The 24,719-nt window shown below is 35.1% G+C and overlaps 1 protein-coding gene across 1 annotated transcript in view; it reads left to right on the top strand.

The window, feature by feature from the left end:
* Window positions 1-24,719, top strand: part of Tbc1d32 (TBC1 domain family member 32) — a 144,877-nt gene that overhangs the window by 59,949 nt on the left and 60,209 nt on the right. Inside the window, exons 20-22 of the mRNA XM_048353996.1 lie at window positions 764-882; window positions 2,490-2,606; window positions 10,832-10,920. Of these exons, the coding sequence (XP_048209953.1) occupies window positions 764-882; window positions 2,490-2,606; window positions 10,832-10,920 (325 nt within the window). The remainder of the gene's footprint in view (window positions 1-763; window positions 883-2,489; window positions 2,607-10,831; window positions 10,921-24,719) is intronic.

Raw genomic sequence — 24,719 nt, 5'->3', positions numbered from 1 at the left:
TGGTCAGATAGCTTCTGTGCCTCATGCTTTTCATAAAAGGGTAAGGAGGATGTACATCTAATAAACGGGCAGAGTTAGAGTGTGAACTCTGACATTCTTATTCTTAGAGCCTGCATTTTTTTGGAAGGTGGGGGAACACAAGAGAATGCTTATTTGTCCAATATTCTATGAGTATATTATTTTATGATTAAATATTTTACATTTTTGGTATGGTTGGATTTTTCACAGATTTATTAATTTTGTAATCAGATTAAATATTAATTTTCATTTAGTTATTATGTATTAAAGACAATTTAAAAACTATTAAAAAACAAAAGTAGGAAATTTAGAGTTGTTTTAAGCCTATAGAATTACAAAAGCATATATGGCTAAGTAAGGAAATATATTCTTCCCTTGTTTCTTGGTTCCTTTTAGATTGTTTTACATTGTTGGCCCATTTGCAAAAGCAAAGTCTAATTCTTACCATTTTTTAGAAAAATGAACAGAGACCTTACTAGCCAAAAATAAAATAAAAATCCAGACCTCAAAATTCAACAGCCTCCCAATAAAATGGTTTCTTGGAATTTATTCCTTATATTTTTATGGTAAGGAAATATCATAATGATATATAAGGGTAGCTGGTATCATTTCTATCAAGAGTTATTCCATGTAAGAGATGCAGGTGTATGCCTTTTATAATAGCAGGTCAGTCTTTTCACAGAGATAATAGTAATCCAAAGAAATATGATAGCATATATGTGACATGAAATAAAATTCTTCCTAGGGTTTATTAATGCACTTATAGCTGAATTATGGTCCAGTCTTGAATGCGGAAGAGATGATGTGAGGGTAATCCATCCCAGGTCTATACCAGTGGATCCTATTGACCGAAGCTGTCAAAAGGTAAGAAGTTACTTAAATTGATAAGTAATACATAGATTGAAATGTGTCTCCCAGAAATGACTTTATGCAGATGGACTTCATGCAGATTTTAGCTAAGTTCAGATTTTCCTAAGTACTTTGTGACTCCTTCTCTGTTAAAAATAATTTTCCCCCCATACCAAGCCTTACAGTTGAAGTCTTTAACTATCACTTGGCTTTCTTGATGATGAATAGTGCCCTGACACTCATGGCACAAGTCAAGAGTCACTTTTCCTAGTTTATTGGACAAAGAATCTCAATTCTCAGTTGGTCTGACGCTCAAACTTTTGAATCTAGTGAAAACATATTTTAAAAAAACTTGTAATAGTGACAGATAAATAAATGAATATTATATAAGATAAAGATATACAGTTTTTTTTTTTTTCAACATTCAGGGCTTGTAGAAGTAGGTAGACTTAATGAGAAACTCTTCAGAAAGGGAGGGGAGAGTGATAATCTGAAAATTTAGTGAGGCAAGGGCAGAAGGAGAATGTAAATAGGATAAGAAAAGTTTCTATGGGTGACAGTTGCCCTCAGGCAGATTTGATTAATTGGACTCCACCCTGGGAAATCATAGAAAGGGATGCATATGAGATGTGAGAGCAGGGGATTTGAACTAGTGAAAGGTCCTGAAAGTCATGCTAAGGAGTTTAGACTTGATGTTCAGTGATGGACAACCACTGCATGTGTTTGAAATGGAAAGTCAAAGAATGAAGTCCACCTGAAAAAAATGATGTTGCTTTTAGTCAGATGAAATTGGAGCAAGGATCTTAAAAATTTCATACAGAGATTAACTTGGTAACATTGTGCCAGAAAAGTGAGTTGATTTTGATAGGAAAAGCAGCTTTTTTTTGGTTTTTTTGTCAAAAAACCTGAGTCTTGGATTCAGGGCCTGAGTATTGTCTCTGGCTTCTTTTTGCTCAAGGCCACTCTGCCACTTGAGCCACAGCGCCACTTCTGGCCTTTTCTATATATGTGGTGCTGAGGAATCGAACCCCGGGCTTCATGCATACGAGGCAAGCACTCTTGCCATTAGGCCATAGTCCCAGCCCAAAAAGCAGTTTTTAATAGAAAAATTAATTACAATATCTGCTAGTATCATTTCTGTGAATATATTAAATAGAAAAGGATAATCTTAAGGCCTGAGGACAAGAATATAGCCTTTATTATTTCTTTATTATCTTATCTTAGAGCCCTTAAATAGTATTCTCTTAGTTTTTAATATATCAGATGTGACATTATAAAAAATTGAGAATGACAAATCATTTCCTTTTTTTTTCAGAGCTAACTTTTAGAGAGATATAGACCGTTTTAAAGTGTTTTCCAATTATTACATATGTTCTACTATAGTTGTTATTTCATGTCTTGTTAGCTTGCAAAATATTGCTTGTGTTTTACATACTATTTTATATCTGTTAGCATTTATTATCTCTTTATCTGTTATGTATGATATTTCAAATTGGAGTGGATTAACCAGATTTATTTAAAAGATTAGGCCTCATAGTAATACAGCTATAAAATTTCACATTAATGACTTTTTTTAAAATATTATTGAAAAAGAACTATGAAGCGAATTTCCTCTGTTCCAGTCCTTTCTGGCGCTGGTGAACTTGCTGTCTTATCCTGCTGTGTATGAGCTTGTGGGCCATCAAGATCTTCCTAATAAAGCAGAATATTCCCTTCGTGAGGTTCCAACATGTATTATTGTAAGTAAATTTCTTTCAAAATTTCCCTTTTATAAATGTGTTCTATTTGTACTATTTGAGAGGGGTAGTAAACATGTAATTTGAAAACAACAAAAAAATACTTTCATTGTCAAATAGCCAAATTGGCTATTTATCTATGGATTACCCACTTTCGAATTATCTATGAATGGAGACTAGTCCTAGACACACAATTGTCACTAAACCTATCAGAATACAAGGCTAACTCTCACCAACTGAAAGAGTGACTTGGAATAAGCAGAAGTAGATGTATAAAGGAGTTGTAGATGACTCATTCTGTGATTAGTAGTAGTAGTGTTATTCTTATATTGGATAATTAGGATGTATGGATATAATTAGGAAATTATGCTCAGAGCGCAATACATTTTCCTCTAACTATGTGTTATTGCCCCATGAGGGCAGTATGTGCATATTTATTTGAGACTTATTTCATACTCACGAAGTTACCCAAGATGATTAATTTGAGTGAACTATAAAATAATTTTTAGTTCCTTCTTTAAAAGTTTATGAATTAAATTATATATAAATTAAACATATGTGTGTATATATACATGTGAAAATATATATATATATATATATATATATATATATATATATTTTTTTTTTTTTTGGCCAGTCCTGGGCCTTGGACTCAGGGCCTGAGCACTGTCCCTGGCTTCCTTTTGCTCAAGGCTAGCACTCTGCCACTTGAGCCACAGCGCCACTTCTGGCCGTTTTCTGTATATGTGGTGCTGGGGAATCGAACCCAGGGCCTCATGTTTATGAGGCAAGCTCTCTTGCCACTAGGCCATATCCCCAGCCCTACATGTGAATATTTAAAAACAATTTCTGACACTGAAATTCCTTTAGTAATCCCTACTTCTTCCTAGTCTTTTGTTCTGTGCTTTACTGTTTATATAAACACGTTTGCCCTTAATATACTTAACCTTTGTTAACACTAAATATACATGTTAAAAAAATCTTTCTCCTGTGGTAAAATTTTGATGTTATGTGAAGAGAGATATAAAGAAAGATAGGTATTTCATTTCTTTTAGTTATCATCATGCTTTTAAAAATATTTATTTATTTTTATTAAGTAGTTGGAAAAAGAGTTTTCAGTTCCAGAAGTCAGGTGATAAATACAATGCATCTTGATCAATATTACCCCTTCCATCATTCTCCCCGCATCTTTCCCCTTTGCAATCCTACCCTCAAGTTTAGGTAGTTTGTTACATAATGTACATTGACTATGACTGATAGGTACTTCTATCGATTGTCTTATGTTCATAAGGTTTTTCCCTTGTATTTTATTTGTAATTTTGTCTCTGTTTTTATCTGTTTTATGGTTAATCCTCTGACTCTACTACTTAACCAGTTATGTGAACTTCACCACATTAGACTTTATGTCTCTTTTTGCTAAATGAGGGTATTGTGCTTGGAGTAATAAACCAGATAGAGAAGGACAAGTGCTATATGATACCATATTTTGAATTTAAAATAATCTTACTTATCAGAGCAAATAGTAGATGATTGGATGCCAGGGCTGTGGCAGGGGAAGAGAGGCAAGAAAGTAGATATTAGGCAAATTGACAAAGTTTGGTCATATAATATAAATTGGTCCTAAGGATGTTTTTTACAACCCAGTGCTTCTAATTAGCAATACTGTATTATAAATTTAAACTTTGTTAAGAAGGTATGTGTATGCTAAACATTATCACACACAAAAAGAAAGTGGGAGGAAACTTTTGGAGCTTGTGGACAGAAGTAGTCAAAAGCGTATCAGAGCTGAACATTTCCTTGAGGAACTAGGGAAGAATCTTTCTTTGCTTCCTCAGTTTCTGTGTCTCTCCTCCCTAGACATTTCATGACGTACTGATGACTGACTCTGGTTTTTGCCTCTCTTATCACATCTTCTCTGTCTTAAAAATCTCCTGTTTCTTTATCGTTAGCCACACCAGATAATGTAGGATGATCTTACATCAGATTTTTAACTTAGCTAGGCACCACTGATTTATGCTTGTAATACTAGCTATTAAGGAGACTGAGATTGGGAGGATCGAAGTTAGAAGTCAACCTATGCAGAAAGTCCTCAAGAATACAGGTCTAAAACCCAAGCTGTCAGTGTGTCTCAAGTGGTAAATCACCAACTGATCAAGCAAGCAGAGCAATCGTTGGTACTAAGTTCGAATACCAGTAACCTCCAAACAGAAACAGAACCAAACATTTAAAAACAAATTACTTATTATATTTTTTTATGTAATTTATTTATTAATTAAACAACAATTTTTTGAGAAGGTGTTGTGCAAACAGGGTACAGTTACTTAGTAGGGCAGTGTGTACATTTCTTGTGATATCTCACGCCCTGTTTTTCTTTCCCTTCCCTAGGTCAGGTAGATATATATACAATATACAATGTACCAAGAACATATACAGTAGCCACGTGGCCTACGCCAAAGAAAATTCGCCTAGGGCTTTAAAAGTAATGTCCACATTAGACAATATGTTGACAATAGTCTTATATGAACGTACATACATAGCTTTTGAGCTATTGCAATCCACTGAGAGGTCAATTTTTGACCTTTATATGTTGAGTAATTGTTTGGTTTTAGTTACATAATGTTGGGTTGCTGACCCAATCCTGTGGGAAATACCATTTGACAAGAAGTTTTTGGTTTCACAGACCTGGTCTCTACTGTCTTCCCATCACCCCATCTTAACAGTCATATATCAGGGAGATCATGCCCCTTTGTTTTCTGTGTTCTAGGCTTGTCTCGCTCAACATTATTTGTTCAAGTTCTGACCATGTCCCTGCGAATAACAATATTTCACCATTCCTAATTGCTATGTAGCATTCCATTGTGTATAGGTACCGTACTTTTTGGATCCATTCATCTGTGGAGGGGCATCTGGGTTGATTCCATATTTTGGCTATTGTGAATTGTGCCATGATAAACATGGAAGTGCAAATGTCTTTTTGATATTTTGGGATCTGCTGTTCAGGATAGATGCTAGAAGTGGTATGGCTGGGTCATAGGGTAGGTCTATATTGAGCTTTTTGAGAAACCTCCATACTGCTCTCCAAAGTGGTTGTACTAATTTGCACTCCCACCAACAATGGAGAAGGGTTCCTCTTTCCTCACACCCCCTCCAGTATTTGTTGTTGCCTGAGTTCAGAGTATAGGCCATTCTAACTGGAGTGAGGTGGTATATCAGAGTTGTTTTTATTCGCATTTCCATTACTACCAGGGATGTTGAACATTTCCTCATATGTTTCTTTGCCATTTTTATCTCTTCTCTTGTGAAGTCACTCTTTAGCTCCTTTGCCCATTTCCTAATTGGTTTACTGGGCTTGGAGGGGCTTAGTTTTTTGAGTTTTCTGTAGATGACCGATATTAGGCCTTTGTCTGTTGCTGTGCTGGTAAAGATCCTTTCCCATATGGTTGGCTGTCTTTCTAGTTTGGTGGCTATGTCCTTAGCTGTGCAGAAACTTTTTAATTTGTAGTAGTCCCATTTGTCGAGTCTCTCCCCTATTTGTTGTGCCCCTGGGACTCTATTCAGAAAGTTCCTTCCTGTGCCTATAAGTTCTAGCATCTTTCCTACTCTGTTCTTCAGTAGTTTCAAGGATTCAGGTCTGATATTGAGGTCCTTGGTCCATTTTGAGTTGATCTTGGTGCATGGTGATAGGCTTGGGTCTACTTTGAGTTTTCTGCATGTGGCTGCCCAGTTCTCCCAGCACCAGTAGTTGAAGAGGCTATGTTTATTCCATTGTATGTCTTTAGCTCCTTTGTCGAATATCAGTTGACTGTAAGAGTGCGGTTTTATTTCTGGATCTTCAATTCTAATCCATTGGTCTTCCAGTCTGTTTTTATACCAATACCAGGCTGTTTTTGTTATGATGGCCCTATAGTAGAGCTTGAAGTCTGGTATTGTGATATCTCCTGCACTGCTTTTTTTGCCTAGAATTGCTTTGGCTATTCTAGGCCTTTTGCTGTTCCATATGAATTTATGGATTGGTTTCTCTATTTCAGTGAACAATGTGACTGGGATTTTTTATAGGGATTGCATTGAATTTGTATAACAATTTGGGCAATATGGCCATTTTCGCTATATTGATTCTGCCTACCCATGAGCATGGGAGGTCTTTCCATCTCCTTGTGTCTTCTATGATTTCCCTTATTAGGTTTTTATAGTTTTCATCAAATAGGTCCGTCACGTCCTTGGTTAGGTTGATCCCTAGGTACTTTATTTATTTATTTATTTTTGGTTACTGTAAAAGGAATTGTTTCCATAATTTCCTTTTCTGCTTGTACATTGCTGGTATACAGAAAAGCTGCTAACTTTTGTGGATTGATTTTGTATCCTGCTACTTTGCCAAAATTGTTTGGGTACTGAGTTTGGGTACTGAGTTTTTTGGGTCCTTCAGATATAAGATCATGTCGTCTGCGAATAGGGATAGCTTGATTTCTTCCTTGCCGATGTGGATCCCTTTGATGTCCTCCTCTTGCCTTATTGCTATGGCTAGGGATTCCAGCACTATGTTGAAAAGAAGTGGGGAGAGTGGGCATCCTTGTCTTGTTCTTGAGTTTAGGGGGAATGATTTTAGTTTCTCTCCATTTAATACGATGTTAGCAGTTGGTCTGTTGTATATGGCTTTTATTGTTTGGAGGAATGTTCCATCTATTCCTGTTGTCTTCAGAGCTTTTAATAAGTATGGATGTTGTATTTTGTCAAAGGCTTTTTGGGCATTGACTGAGATAACAATGTGATTCTTGATTTTATTTCTGTTTATGTGGTGAATTACATTGATTGATTTACAGATGTTGAACCATCCTTGTGACTGTGGGATGAAGCCTACTTGGTCATGATGTATAATTTTCTTGATCAGTTTCTGGATCCTGTTAGCTAATATTTTATTGAGGAGCTTTGCGTCTGTGTTCATTAGTGATATTGGTCTGTAGTTCTCTTTTTTTGTTGGGTCTTTGCCTGGTTTGGGAATGAGTATGGTATTAGCTTCATAGAATGAGTTTGGGATTTCTCCCTTTGTTTCTATTTCACGGAAGAGTTTGAGGAGTATTGGTATTAGCTCCTCACTAAAGGTTTTATAGAATTTGTTGGTGAATCCATCTGGGCCTGGGCTTTTCTTTGTTGGGAGGTTCTTGATTACCTCCTGTATCTCACTGTAAGTTATTGGTTTATTTAGTTGATTTATTTCTTCTTGGTTCAGTTTGGGCAGTTTATACTTTTCTAAGAATTGATCCATTTCTGTAAAATTATTGTTTTTTAGTGAGTAGAGGTTCTGGAAATAGTTCCTTATGATTGTTTGAATATTGTGTGTACTTGCTGTAATTTTTCCAGTGGAGTCCCTTACTTAGATTTTTAACTTAATTACTTCCCTAAAGACCCTTTCTCTACAGAGTGTGATATTCACAGGTTTTGAGGAAAAGGATATGAATGTCCATTTTTTTTGGTACAGGAAATTTAGAACCTTGTAACTAACCCATTCCTCACAATTCACACTTGCCTCTTTTCTAAAAGGAGTCCCCTAGCACTAGTATGGTGATGGGGACAGTGGTGAATGGAGCAAGCACTCGTATGCATATTTTTTTTTTTTTGGCCAGTCCTGGGCCTTGGACTCAGGGCCTGAGCACTGTCCCTGGCTTCTTCTTGCTCAAAGCTAGCACTCTGCCACTTGAGCCACAGCGCCACTTCTGGCCGTTTTCTGTATATGTGGTGCTGGGGAATCGAATCCAGGGCTTCATGTATACAAGTCAAGCACTATTGCCACTAGGCCATATCCCCAGCCCCTCGTATGCATATTTCTTAAGAAAATTTTTTTTTCTTTGCCAGTCCTGGGCCTTGGACTTGGCCTGAGCACTGTCCTTGGCTTGTTTTTGCTCAAGGCTAGTACTCTACCTCTTGAGCCATAGTGCCACTTTTTGCTTTTTCTGTATATTTGCTGAGGCATTGAATCCAAGGCTTCATGAATATGAAGCAAGTACTCTACCACTAGGCCATATTCCCAGTGTCTCATGTGTATATTTCTTTTGTGTTGAATTTCTCTTTAGTTAGCCTTGGTTTCGCGATGCCCTGCTAGGTAATTGAATACATTCTGTCAAGCTGGCCAGTCCCTTTGTAAATGACATCGAATTTCTGACTACTGCTTTAAAGAAAGGCGTTCCTGCCTTTCTTTCATTAGCTTGTTGCTGAAAAGCTGCTTCTAGACTTAGGAAGCTGGGTCCCTTTCTGACACATGACATGGTGCTTAGAAACAAGATGTCCACACGCAGCTTTCCCAGGAGCTTTGGTTTCTTCCCTAAATGGTCATTTATCAATGTAAACCTCTTTGAGGAAGGAATTCTTTCCTGTAACATTTGTTCTCTGGAGATGCATTATAGCTGATGAATTGCTGTAATCTCCTCTTCCATTAGCTTGTTGGGGACACAGACCTTCTCTTTCAATCATTTTTATTCTTCCATATCCAGTTCTTCCCATCAGAACCAGAACTTTAGTGTTACAAAGTATCCTTAGCTTTCAGCTAGGGGATATTCAGATCGCTAGACTAATTTCCTTTACCTATACTAATATCTCTCTAATGAAAAAAGTCTGTAATAATGATTTCACAAACTGCTATATATGGAACTAACTCTCAGCACTCTTGGCTCACATAGAGAAGGTTATTGTTACGTAAATCTAGATTGTTCTGTACAGTTTGATGATGGTAAAAGTAGAAGGGATTGGTCATATCATTGAAAATGCATTAATTATTAACCAGTAAAAAATACCAACCTGCTGGAAGAATTACATGGCAAACAACTTTTACCGTGTCTCCTGTAAAAGCTATCAGAACAGTAGTACCCAGATGTTTAGGCAAGCTAAGAAGAGCTTAATGGCTCCACCTCTGTGGCTTAGTAAGGTGAGGAAGAAATCAGAGAAGACAGAGAAGAGAGTAGTAGGGACTGAGAAACTAGAAATATGAAAAGAGTTGTGTAGCTCAGGTTTGAAAAAGGATTGGCCAGCTGGGAAGCAGGACACAATGATAGATCTTTGAAAAATATTTCTTTGTGTTCTTGCTCAATTCATTTATGTTTTTTATATTATGCTAATTGTTAACACATTCCTCCAAGATACCTGTAGAACAGGATGAATTCTTAAGTGTTAAGTAGAAATTGTTACTGAATTGAGTTTATTCCAAATCCAGTATTGTTATGGCTTGAACAGCGATTTTGAATTATGCATTATTTTTTCTTCATAAACTTCATTTCCTTGACTTTTATTTATTTGGAGTCATCATTCTCAAAGGTCTCAGTAAATTTTACATGATTTTACTGTCTAGTAAAACCTTCCTTTGCCCTATGAGTCACAGAAATATTGTGCACTGAAACTCACTGGAAGTTTCTTGATCAAGAAATTCAGCAAGTTATTGTTTATGAATAAATTTCTTAAGCCAAATCCTAGATATGTACACAAAATTAAGATAGTACAGAAAGCATAGACAATATTCATCCATGTGTGGTAGGCTAAGACTGTCAGTATTTGGCATGCTGGTGTTTAAGTTCTCTCTTTACTGATTTCTGTAGTTTTAAAGCCTGATTATACAATACAACATTTTGGAGAACTTTTAAGAGTATTAGCACTAGAATCTTGTTCTAAGGCATAGTGCTTTAACACATCTTAAGTAGAGGCTGAGCATCACATTATCTATCTATCTATCTATCTATCTATCTATCTATCTATCTATCTATCTCTCCATTCAATATGTTTCCTACTCATATCAAAAATTTACATGAGCTCATAGAAAATAGTTATTAACAAAAGCTCAAATAGTTACCGGATAAAAGCATTCAGATCTATTGTTTGTGCTTCACCTTTGTACATTTCATACTTGTTTTTCAAAGTAATTCACTGTTCTTTTCTTTTTTCTTTTTTACAGTTTTTATTCAATTATGTAATCTGTTTACCAGGTCCAAAATGTAGTATAAATTCATGATTCTTTGCCTGATTCTTGAGCATTTGATTCAGTCAGGAACTTTTACAACTTCTGATGCCCCACTCAAGCCCCAGGCATAAAACTCAGACACCTGTGTTGATTTGTTATTTTATTTCCACATAGTTTCCAAGTATTTCCAATTTAAAGCTAAATTTGACCACCAAAGATCTAAATGTATGCTTGCCCATTTAATTTTCTTTGAGTAGTTTCAGTCAAGAGACTGTCTGTCTTTGTTTTTCAGGATATAGTTGATAGGCTTATCATTTTGAATTCTGAAGCTAAGATTCGTTCTTTATTCAACTATGAACAATCACATATCTTTGGTCTAAGGTAAGAGATTAAATTTTGTTTTTCATGTACTTTATGTGTTGCATAAAAAATAACCATTTATTTTATATTCTTTAAAAAAGTATTAAACTGTTCTTTATAAACATATCTTACAATGTGTTATCTATAACATTACAGACAAAGCAAAATACAGAAATGATATTATATCTAATTTAGATTCTGAATTCAGTTTCTGTCTTCCTGGTATCTTCTACTTTTCTTTGATTTAGTAGAAGCATGTTGGTGATCATTTCTCTGAGTTTACTGAGTAATCACCTGGGGCTTCCTAGTGTTTGTAATGATTAGACTCTTGCCATAATAAAGCCCTAAAAGAGGCTTAGACTTGGATGATTTATTTTGAGGCCCAAATTTTTGCTCCTTGGTATTGATCACTACTCTTCAATTTTCCTTTTCATGAGGTTTAAATCTTTCTGATTGAGTTCATAAGTTTATTTAGCATGTTCACCTAGGAAATAAAGCAGTTGGTAGGTCTGCAGAGATTTAGAAAATTCTGAATCTTCTGGACAAATGGAGATATATAACTGGCTTTCCAACCTACAACTTACCACCTAAAAAACCAGGTGAATTAAGGACATTTTCCATTTCATGATATTTTTCTCTTTTTACTAGCAAAGTAACTTTTTCAGACATGAAGAATAATGTATTACTAAGAAATAAAGCAATTACTTTTCTAAAATTAGAATTTTCAGAGTTATATAGGTTTATATCTTATTGTTTATAATTATTTTTATTATTTACTATTCATTAATAACTGCTTCTGTTTTGAATCTTCTAGTTCAAAGAATGTAAAAAATAGCTGTAGCTATTCAACTCTTTGGATAGTGTGCTCTTTATTTCAAAAAGTGTTTTCATGTTACATTTTAACTTTGAATATATAGCACTAGGTGCATCATATAGCAAGATATAGTAGGTAATATATTGGGGGACAAATCCATTCAGTATCTTTTGGCCTAGAAAGTTTGTTTTTAAGTTCTGTAGTTAGAGTGTAGATATTTGCGATTGTTCTAATTTATAGTGAGTGAATTTCTTTTAATGTTTTTTCTTCTTTTGTAACATTTTTCTTTAGTGCTCTTTTGAAAGAAGACAATAGTAGATTTTATTGCTCTATCTAACAGCAATCAAAAATGGGGTATTTCCTGGGTATGACATACTAGTTTTCATTGTGTGTGTGCTTGCTCATTATATCAAGATGGACTCATCTGTCTTACCTTAGAAAACTTAACATCATCCCTTTGTTGATCTATATAACAATGCATGTTATGATGGCTAGCACTAGACCACCGTAGATTAAACTGTCTGATGATTACTAGCTATGAGAAGGGATGTCATAGCCTCTCATCTCTGAAGTGGAAGATACTTACACATTATTTTTCTTATGTAACTGTAATTCTTATTGAATTACATATGAAAGATTCAAAGGGCTTAAAACAGTACCTGGTACACAGAACATCTATAAACATTACCAGTAAAAGTAGTAGCAAGCAATACTTAATATATTTGTTCACATCTACTAGTTCTGTGTTTTTTGTTGATGTTGATATAACTTGTATACTGCAACACTTACAAGACACTAATGTGAGGCATTTAAAAATGTGCAGTTTTACTTTCTACCATTGCATTCTGTTTAAAACTCAAACTTTTATTTGCTAAGTTATTCCTACAAACCTTGCGTTGTGATTGACTGGTATTCAAGAAGATTGCTTCTTTGATTAGTCTCCTAACCCCATTTTCCTTCTACCAACCTCTCCTTTTATGAAGGAACATTCCTTTCAGTGGGAACACATCCCTTCATATTCCTCATCTTACAATGAAACAGAACAAAGCACCCACCTAGAGAAACTACCCTCCACCACCCATCCTTACATTTCTGCAGCTATTGTTCATTGCTCCGCCTCTCAGCATAACAACCATGTCTATACAAATTGCCCTCCTAGCTCTCTTGTCTCTCCTTGGAGCTCTTTGAATTGGCTTGACTTTATAACTTTTTGTAATTGTGAATTGTTCATTCAGCTCATCTGAATGACACTTTTAAACTGGCATGCTAATACATTCTTTTTAAAGAAATTATCATCTTATTATAACTCTCAGGAGCAGTTGATTTAGGGTGCTGTTTATTTCTGTATAAAAAAATGATTTCTCTTTACTTCTTTGATACCACACACCAACCTAGGACTGAAAATTTCTCCTTAACCTCTGAATTTTGGAATGCCTAGATTTGGACTAAAGCTCAGGCCCACATTTTTTTATTTCCTGAATATTTTGCTTCTAGTTCCTTTTACCTTTGGCCTTTTGAGATCTGAAGTTACATATTTCTCAGGCATCACAAACTTAAGATGTTCAAAATCCTCCCCCCACCTCCACAAAAACAAGCAAAATGTATCTTTTGTTTCTTTCTCATTAAGTGGTGGCCATTCATCTCTGCAGTTGCTTAATTCTAAAGTCATCTAAACCTTTTCTTTGTTTTTTTTTTAAACACTAATTTATCTTTATTATAAGGTAATTAGCCAATGTAAGAATTTAAATACAATAAATCAAGGGAAATTCTTCCTAATTCCCAAGATTATCATTACTAACAAGGCATCAAATCAGTCTAGCTCTTTTTCTAGGCAAACATAAACAGAAGGATGCATTTCTAGAAATAAATTCACTTATAAAAATAGAATTATAATATAGTTGTCACTTTGAATTCAAACTGAATTTCATAGAAGAGGAAAGAAACCCTAACGAGACTAAAGGAATTGCTGAATTTCAAATAACTTTTTTTTTAACTTCAGGAAACATTATTTATCCAGAAATTCTTCTAAGACTAATTTAACAAAGATTGTGCTAATTATTTCAAGAGTTCTGAGCATTTTGTTTCACTTTTAGACATTATGGTTGACTCTCTACTATGAAAAATTAGAGTGTTAATGCTTTCATTGGCCTCCTATTTTCCTGTCCTTTAAACTTAGAGTGTTATTTATGTTTCTATAACAAAATACTCAAGGCTGGATAATTATAAAGTAAAGGTTTATTTGATTCATGATTTTAGTGGCTGGACGATCCAAACAGCATAGTGCTGGTGGCCATGCAAAAGCCTCTAGCTGTATCAATATATGGTGGGGAAATGGAAAGGAACCATGCCTTGTGAAGAAGGGAGAGAGCACATGGCAAGACAGGAAATGAGGCCAGGCTCACTTCTTTTTTAACAGGCAGGATCTGGGAAAACTGATGAAGGTCTTGTAGTTTGAGATGACCCAACAGGGAACTGCATTAATTTCTTTTGAGGGTGGAACAGCTCACTGCTATTAATCACAAGAGGTCTAGCCCTACCTATTAAAGTTTCCAAAACCCCACCTCAACTTTAGCTCACTGGAGAACAAGCTTCCAGCACATGAATCCTTGGGAGATACACTCAAGTGATTTAAGCCTATAGTACCCACGTTTGCCTATTTCCTAACTTGCCTTTGTGAGTTTCCTTTCTACCCAGGAAGGAGATTATGCTAATGGTGAGTTTTCAGAGCTGAGAAATAATACATGCAGTACCTTTAATGTATGATGACAGAATAATATTTGTCATCTTTAAGTTCACTCTATTTATTTGTTAATGAGACTGAGCACTTGTGGCTGTCCCCTGTACTAGCTGAGGGGAGTCAGTCAGTGACAAGTAGGTGATCATTCTCTTCATTGCCTAGTGAGGTATCAGATATTAAGGCAGTACAAATGTGAAGCATGTAATGCAGGAAAGAAACACATTGGTGGAAAGCCTGACCTGTCTCCTTCACATAGTGATTTACTGGCAGTTCTAGATACCTTTATGCTTTTTTTTTTCAATAATAGATCTCTGTCTTTACTGTGTACATTATTTCTTATCCTCCTCCCTCAGACTGAACTAATGCTCTGAGAAAGTCAGATTCCCTATCATCCTCAAGCAGTCTTTTTTATTGCCTTTATGACCGCTTTTTCAGTCCTTAATACTGTCACTTTTTCTACATAGACAAATCCTGCCATCCTTCAAGGCCAAGTATGCCCTCTCAATACCCTATAGCCAATTCAGATTCCGCTTTTCCTTGTGTGTCCCTCCCTTTTATCCTGATTCACATAAAGTAAATATTTAATTCATTTATCTCCTCTTACTAAACTGTCAGCCTCTCCAGAGACCTTTTTGGGGGTGGGGTGGGGGCTGGTCGTAGGGCTTGAACTCAGGGCCTGAGCACTGTCCCTGGCTTCTTTTTTGCTCAAGGCTAGCACTCTACCACTTGAGCCATCGCACCACTTCCAACTTTTTCTGTATATGTGGTAATGAGGAATCGAACCCAGGGCTTCGTGCATGCTAGGCAAACACTCTACCACTAGGCCACATTCCCAGTCCCTGTTTTCTTATCTACTACTTTTCAAGTACTTTTTTGGTTCTTTGGCTAATATATATTTGCTGTATCTGTGGGTTATTTAAAATAATTGCCCAGAAAATTTTGGTCCTTCCCAAGACTTAGCTGTTTAAAGGTTGTTAAGAATTTAGGTTTAGAAAAAATATTGCACTAGACATTTTGTTTAAACATGAAAACTGCATGGCTTATAGGGAAATAATTAAGAAATTAGTATTAATTGTTCATTATATCAAACTACATATTAAGTTTTAGTTACATAGTATAGAATTGCTTATTTTGAACAACCTACATTTTACATAATAATTCTTAATTAAATATACATTCAAATTCAATATAGTTAAAATGTTAGTATATTTCTAAAACCTATTATTTCTTTGCTTCATTTAAAACTTAATGGGGTCAATTTATCATTAATTTTCTTAAAAACAAAATCCAAAAATCCATAGTTACAGAATAGTTTTTAAATTATTCGCTTTCTAGTTAATATTGTTTTCAGTTATGTACCAATGATACTTTTAATATTGTGTAGTGAAGAATATTATGCATAATTAGCTTCTTTGCAAAAGTCTAAAGTTTAAGAAGACTTTAAGAGGAAAACTACTCATATTTGTTTTATAAATTAATTCATATTAGAACCAATTTGTTTTTTTAACAAATGATAAACATGTTTGAGTGTTAATGCTCCACATTAGTAACTCACCAAATTACATATTCCCAGAGCCCATTTGCTAACTAGACTGTGATTAGTGATATTATTGGAAAGGGGATGGATAGAAGATGAAGTATAACAGTCTTCTAAAAATAAATGAAGAAAATGGATATATACAGCTAGACCTGACTGCACCCAGAGTAAGGAATTTGGAACACAAAGAGGACTTTAAGTATCTTGTCTCCAAAGAGCATCATGCTTTACTGAATGTTATTTATTGATTTAAATGTACTAACAAGCCTGGCAACGGTGGATCATGGCTTTACTCCTAGCTACTGAGGAGGCTGAGGTCTGAGGATCCTGATTTGCAGCCATCCTGGGCAGACAAATCTATGAGGCTCTTACCTCCAATTAGCCAACAAAGAGCTGGAAGTAGAGGTGTGTCTCAAGTAATAGAGCACAAGAGTGTAAGGCCCTAAATTCAACCCTGGTACTTTCACAAAACAACATCATCAACAACAGCTATACCTACACAACTACTCTCTGTGTATTAAAAAAAACCCCTCAAACTATAACATCTAGCTTTAGGGTCCTTAGCATTTCTGAAATTTGGATCTTAATTGTTATATGGAAGACAGTAAGCTGTCACTATGCTGCTCACTTATGCTCATGAGTGCAGTATCCTGGCCACCCAGGACTCACACCCATGACAAGAAAGTCACTAGCACTCAGTCAGTCAGGAGTCTTTATTTAGCTGTCTGTGCACAGCATCTGCTCTCTACCATTGAGATGGTAAAGAACAGCAATGAGCCATGGCAGGGCTGAGTTATAGACTGAAGAGTAAACTCTAAGACAGTGAAATTTTACAAGCGCTATTGTTTCTAAGAGCTGGTGTGGTGGGGAGGGGTTACAATCGTCTTTGGTTTTCACAATGACGAATTTTGTTGTAAAACTGACTCTGTCCCTATCTGTCTTCTATGTATGTTGTTACAGGTCATTGAAAACTTGATGCTCTCTCTGGACTTGGGGCTGTGGTATTGTGTATGTATGGCTAGTGTTTGTATAATTGAGGTCTCTCTCTCTCTCTTGCTCTCCTGCTCTCTCGCTTTTTCTTTTGCTGGTCCTGGGTTTGAACTCTGGGCCAGGTATCCATGGGCTTCTTTGGCTCAAGGCTGGCACTGTACCACTTGAGCCACTTGGCACTTCCTGCTTTGTCTGTGAGTAGTTTATTGGAGATTAGAATCTCATAGACTGTTCTGTCTGGGCTAGCTTTGAACCACGATCTCAGTCTCCTGAGTAGGATTACAGGAGTAAGCTTCAGGCACCTGGCCTTTTTACAGGAGTAAGCTTTTGCCACTTGGCTCAGGTCTCTCTCTCTGTCTCTCTCTCTTTGATTCACAAAGCAGGTAGGGAATTGGTCTTTACAATTTTGCTAATTTTTGTATGCTGATCAGGGGAAGCCATTTTTTTTAAGGAATAAGGTGTTCCAACTAAGTAAGATCAAGATCTTCTCTCTTTCATTTATTTTGACCTGATCTTTATACTTCTTCCCATCTACTGATTTGGGGTTTTATTTATTCTTATTTTTCTTTAAGAGTTTTTGATACATAATTATTGTTTGAGATATCTGAATTTTTAAGTGTCCTCACTTACAAAATTTCTTCACAGCACTGCTTTTTCTGAGTTCCATATTTACTTGACTTTATGTTGTTTTTTTTAAATTGACATCTTAGTTCTTTGATCACTCACTGACCAAAAGAATATTGTTCAAAATTTCAGTATGTATGCTTGCATATTTTCTAGATTTTCTTTTGTTACTTCTATTTTTTTCCATTGTGGTCTGATAAAACATAAACATTAATTTCTATTGTATTTGTTATGATTTACTATATGTTCTAAAATATGATCTATTTTGGGGGAAAGTCTTTGAGATGCTAGGATAATTGTGTATTTCGTGACAGATTTGAAGAATATTCTCTAAGTGTCTATGGAGTCCATTTGCTCTATGTTTCTTGTTTTTATGTCTAGATGTCCTATCTTTTGGTGAATGTGGTATGCAGGAGTAAACCACTGTCATTTTGGGGGGATTATTGGAGCTTTTAAAGTCCATTAGTGTTTCTTTTATAAAAGTAGGTCGGTGGATGTGTAGTGAATATGTGTTTACAATTTCTATATTGCCTTGATGGGTTGTTCCCTTTTTCAATATGAAGTCATCTTCTGGTCTCTTGGATAATTTTGGCTTGAAGCATTCATCAGAAGAGTCAACTATAATTACGACTACTCCTGCTTGCTTTTGGGTTCCATTTACTTGGAATATCTTTTTCCATTTTGTTTGCTTTTAGATTCTGAGTGAGATAACAAATAGTGCACTAAATTCTTCACTGGTAGGGTAAGAACCGAGAGGTCTGGGCCTTCTGCCTTCAGTTTTCAGTGCTTTCAGACCGTGTTTAGCTGTTAAATACTTGATGGGAATAGTTGGCTGGTGACAATAAGTGATCCTGGGGACCTAGGCTTAGAGCTCTTCATTCCATATGATAACCCCATGCAACTGGGAAGCTGATGAGCACTTCTGCGAACTTGAAGCTGTTTTTATGGTAATGATGTCAAAGGAACTTGCTCATTGCCAGAGAGGGTGTGGTCACTGGCTACCATGCCAGCACTGCCCAAGCTCCCTACCATTTAAACTTCTCAGTGGGTTCACATCAGTCCTTTTCTTCTGCTTTGACTCCTGTGTGGCTATTGCCTGCTCAGACACTGTTTCAAGTCCCCAGAGCAGCTCATTTTCAAACAATATATTCCCTCTCAAGGTGGTACTTGGCTATAACAAACTGAGTTATGGAAAATATCTTTCTTCTCCAATGCTAGCCTGTCCTGCAGAAGTAGTCACCGTCACAAGAAATACCTGTACTTGGTGTAAGGCTTGTGGGAAGTGTGACCTTTTCCCATAGCTCTGTCTGTTGAGCAGAAATGGAGCCACTGGTGGTTTCCTGCTTTTTCTCTGTTGCCTCTCTGTTTCTTTGGGTTTTTCACTTTCTTCATCACTTCTTTCTCTCTTCTCAGTTCTTGTTCTGTCTTTCCCCTCACAATATAATCTGTCTGTATTGTCCTATCTGTCCTTTGTTTCCCTAACTCTTCTTATTCATGGAATCAGACAGAGAAAGCTTCTGTTCTGCTACCCTCCTATATTAGGTTTTTACTACTCTACACTCAAAAGAGTACAGTACTTATTCTTGCCAGAACTTTTCTAAGTACTTTAACTATTCTTAGTCACTTACACTTCATAGAATTCAAGTTCCAGGCTATAATACTAGTAATAACTTTGTCTTACCTAGTACAGTATATTTCCCTATCCAGAAATAAAAATGTTCTTACCTTTTTCACATCAGGTAGTGATTATTATACCTCATTAGTTCATTTATAATCATACCTCCATATACTTTAATGCTTAGTATAAATTGCAAAATCAATACCCCATTTAAAATGGAGGAAAATTGATATGAAAGCAATGGAAATTAGTTACCTTAGAAATATTTACTTAATAGAAAGAGGTTGAAAATACAGGTATTTAGTATACTTCTTGACTCTACAAGGCAGTATAAAGATTTAATTGGTATTGATGAGTTTTCCTACTACCATTTATTTTGCTATATATGAAAACAGTCTCAATTGCTTCTTTATCTATTTCTAAGCTTTACATTCTCTCTATATTCATTCTAGTGGGTAAGCCTGTATTGGATTTCATTAATCCTTACACATAGCATTACTAGAAGGTATTACAGGAGATCCTACAGGCACCTTGCTTTATTTTACTTTACCTTTTACCTTTGTCACGTAACAACTGTTATGTGTGAGGTAGGTTGTCAGTCTATTTCTAAACCCTTAGATACATGTGTGTACACACTCGGATGAAATAAATATTTCATTTACTGTTTATATCTTTATGTAAACTTATTTAAATAGTTACCTTCTTACTAAAAAATCAGAAAATATGCCCTTAAAATTTTTATCTAATTTACCAATAGATTTGGAATTAATGTGGGCAATTTCTTTAGAATACATTTTTTTTTACTGTATATTAAGTCTTTCGGAGGAAAAAATTTCATTGGGACATTTGAATACTTCATGTAACTTGAGTGATTCATATGTGCAATAGCATGTACTTTTTCATTTTTTTGAAAATATAACTGGGAAATTTAGATCACAATCAACAAAAATTGAACCTGAGAGTTCATTGCTAATAAACGTAACATGTGAGTATTAAGACATGTTTTGTGGTCATTTTTCTAGAGTAGGAAGTATCTGGATATATAAATATAAAATAGTAAAATAATTTGTACACTTCTATTCATTTTGAAAATATAGATTTAATATTATGATTTGGCAGAATTAAAATTTTGTTACCCTAAGTGCTATTTCCTTTGCTCAGTCTAGTGTCTGGTTTATACAAATATGCTGATATAATTAGTGAACCATTCAGTTCTTACCATTAGAACATTGCATAATTAAGTAGCAAATGACATTAGTCGATATCAGGTCTTGCAAGAATCTTTTATGCATAATCATTAATGTGTATACTCATTGATTAGCATTCCAAATTCATTCATTAGTTGCATGCATATTTATTTTATTTTTAAATTATTGAGTAGTTGTACAAAGAGGTTTCAACTTCATAAGTCAGGTCATGAGTACAATGTGTCTTGATCAATAGCACGGCTTCCATCATTCTCCTCTATTTTTCCCTTCCTATCCTGTCCTCAAGTTACCTAGTGCAGTTTTTATGTAATGTGCATTGACTGACTTTGCTCACCCTTCCTCCCTCCTTTCATGTACCCTCCCATTTTCCTCTCTCAGAACATGTTTCTGCTTTCTTGCATATGATTTGTATATCTTGTAGATAAAATGATATATTTTTTTCTGTAATATACCCTTGTTGTGACAGTTAAGTTCTAATGAAATATTAAGATATAAAAATTGTTGCATAAAATGTAAACAAATTATTATAAAATCAATATCCATATCCTAGCCAAATAAAAATAGAATTTGCAAATGCTATGGACTTTTATTTGGTTATGACTCACTTTCTTTTCTATAATGGTGTTTTGCTTTATCAATCACTTGGGTTATTTATTTATTTTTTAGTCATGGTCTTACAATATAGCATATGCTGGCCCAGAATGCTCAGTCTTCCTGCTTCAGCCTCCCTTGTGTTGGGGTTGAAGGAAAGTGTGCACTACTATGCCATCAATATTCTGATTTGCAAAATAGTATTAACTTCTTAGGTTATTTATATTTTTACTACCTATTTATATATTCCTTAATAGTGTATTTTAATTTTATATGGAAGCCTTATATTTGTGATACTTATTGTATATCCTGTATGACCTTTTTGTATCATTGTTTTTAAGATTAATTGATGATACATGTATTTATAGTTCACTTTAATTACAGTGTAATCTTCAACTACATTAATATGCTATGTTCGGTTTATATATAATGCTTTTAAATGGACATTTGTTTCTTACCCAGTTTTTGCTGTTGTAAACAATTCTTCCTACATGGAGAACATTAGTTACACATCTTCTATATAGTACATATATAATGATTTAATGTATTATAAAACATGTGTCTTGACACACAAAAGATTTGTTGAACTTCCTGTTCTGTTCAATTGAATTGTTGCTCCTTTTTGTACAACTACCTCATTGTTTTGCTACAGCTTTATGTTATGATCACTGGTGGAGAAATTCTGTCCACTTTATTCTTTTCCAAAAATATCTTGGCTACATTCATAACTTTTCAATCCACATTCAGACCTTTCAATCCATGTAAATTTTTGAATCAGCTTGTCACACAAACCTCTGAAGTTTTAATTATCACTGCATTGAATGTGTTGATCAAGACAGGGTGAACTGACATCTTTATAATACTGAGTTTTCCCAATCTGTGAATATAATATGTATCTTCTTTTCATTAAGTATTCTTAAATGACTCATTAAATTATATTATAGCTTTCTCTGTAGAGAATCTATCTGCTGTGGGTTTAACTTTTTTTTTTTTTTTTTTTTTGGCCAGTCCTGGGCCTTGAACTCAGGGCCTGCGCACTGTCCCTGGCTTCCTTTTGCTCAAGGCTAGCACTCTGCCACTTGAGCCACAGCGCCACTTCTGGCCGTTTTCTGTATATGTGGTGCTGAGGAATTGAACCCAGGGCCTCATGTATACGAGGCAAGCTCTCTTGCCACTAGGCCATATCCCCAGCCCTGGGTTTAACTTTTAGCATATGTTCAATAGTACACATTTTACTATAATGCAGTGTGGTTAAGAGCAAGGCTTTGGAGCCATCTTGGTATTGTGATGAAAGACAAGATCCTTTCCCTCTCTGTGTGCTCATCATCCATGGTGTGAAATACTGACCATAACTGTACCTCGTTTCCTTATTACTAGAATAAATGTTACCTCTTTCCTAAATTTGGAACATGATAAACATCTAATAGAGATGCTGTTAGGTTATACACATTTGCTTAAGTCTTTATTTTACAGTTTTTTGGTTTTTGGGTTTTTTTTTTTTTTTTTTTTTTTTTTTTGCCAGTCCTGGAGCTTGAACTTGGCCTGGGTACTGTCCCCGAGCTTCTTATATGCAAGGCTACTGCTCTACCACTTTAGCCACAGTGCCACTTCTGGCTTTTTCTATTGATGTGGTACTGAGTAATCAAACCCAGGCCTTGATGCATGCTAAGCAAGCACTTTACCACTAAGCCACATTCCCAAACCTATTCTTAAGAATATCTTTTAAGTTATTAATGGAGATTATTTTGAGCTTTGTACAAGTCTTAGTTACCCTATTCACCCCTCTCCCTTTAAAAATAGCACCTTTGGATGTATCTGTTATGTGATTTTTCTTTGGGGAGGGATGTGAATTTTTCCACCATCAATTATTTGTAAGAGGTTCTCATTTAAAACATTCTATTTAGCCAGAATTTTCCTTTATGGCGAGCGTGTGTGTGTGTGTGTGTGTGTGTGTGTGTGTGTGTGTTTCCTTTTGTTTTAGGTTATCTTTGTCTCCTGTCTTCTATCGAGGTAGTCATTTTTCTGTTTGTTAATACACATATGGTGGCCTAACAAAATTAATAATTGATTTTTCTGCGGCTTCTTGTTCTACCAGTTCTTTTATTTCTTGGAATCATACTGAGCCAAATAAAATCTTCGTCTTGCATATTTTATTTTCATGGATGAAAACAGTGAATTTGATTTTGTATTCTAGGTTATGTTCTTTACTTTTTTTGAGAAAGTTACTTCATTTTTCCTTCTAAAAAGTATTTATTTTTGAGAATTTGGCCATTTTTTTCACATGATATACAGCTACAATATCGTTTTTTTCCCCTTCTCTTATCTTCAGTAGTATTTGCACTATTTGAATCACCTTTAACTGCCTTTATTATTTTTGGTCAAAATTTTTTGAGATATTCCATTTTCATATTTCCTGTGTGCTTTTGGATTATTTCTAGAACAAGAAAAGAGAATATCAATGTATACCTCAATATTCAAACTAGAAGTCAGTGTCCTTCCATTTTGGTTCCATTTGTATTACAGAAATAGTTTTATTCTTTTAAGCTTTTCTCTAAATTCTTACTATTATGTTTTCCTTTATTTTGATAGGCTTTTCTTCCTGTTGCCAGTTTTTTGGAAGTGGGAGTGATATTGAATTGCTATTCTTGATAAATAAAAATGTATCATTTCTTTTTCTTATAGACTTATATATGCTTTTTAAAAATTATTGTTGCTTTCGAGGTAATATACAGATGGGTTACATTTTCATAAGTCAGGTAATAAATACATTTCCTTTTGTACAGTGTCATCTGTTACTCTTTCCCATTCCCTCCCTCTCATCTCTACTCACGAGTTACATATGCTTTTTAGTAGTTAAAACATGAAATTTTACAAAAATCAAAAAGCATAAACATTTGCTAAGAGAGAGTGGTGAGTTGTTTAACACACTTTCCTGTACCTCTCACTTATCATTATAATTACAGTATTTTACCACTTGTGCCATCCCTTACTACCTCCCTATTATTTTCCTTCAGTACCTTGAGGTAAATTTAACATGTCCTATTTTACCTATTACCAACTCAGCATATTCCTGTTTGAAACACACACACACACACACACACACGAAAACTCTACATTTCAACCTTACTCTAACACCATTATGACATCTAATAAAATTAACATTTTTTTAATCATCTCTTTTAGTACCTCTTCTGAATTTCCCAATATAATTTACAAATACACTCTTCTGGTTTATTTGAGTCAAGATCAAAAGAGTATCTTCCATGGTCTCAGTATTTCTTCTTCTTCTTTTTTCTTTTTCTTACTCGGCAAGCTGAGGCCCAGGGCCTCATATGTGCTTTGTGAACAAAGCACTGCTGAGCTACTTACCCAGCCCTCTTGTAAAATATTTTATTTTGAGAGTGTTTCATTAAGTTTTCTAGGCTGGCCTTGAGCTTATCCTCCTCCTACCTCTCAAGTTGCTGGGATTCCAGCTGTGCACCACCATATTGTGCTTAGCATTTATTTTTAAATCCATAAAAGTTTACTTTTCACCTGTTTTGTTTTTTTAATGCCATTTTTCCCTAAAGACCTAATGTATATAATAACGCATAGGAATCTCAAAATTTTAGAGAATTTGGCTGTTTCTACGCTGTTGTTCTTTTAGTACTTTCTGTACACTTTATGTTTCCTGTAAACTATTATGATATGTAAAAATGATT

This window comes from Perognathus longimembris, chromosome 9 (assembly GCF_023159225.1).
Source record: "Perognathus longimembris pacificus isolate PPM17 chromosome 9, ASM2315922v1, whole genome shotgun sequence".
In the NCBI taxonomy this organism is placed as follows: Eukaryota; Metazoa; Chordata; class Mammalia; order Rodentia; family Heteromyidae; genus Perognathus; species Perognathus longimembris.
This window is presented reverse-complemented; position numbering and strand designations above follow the sequence as displayed.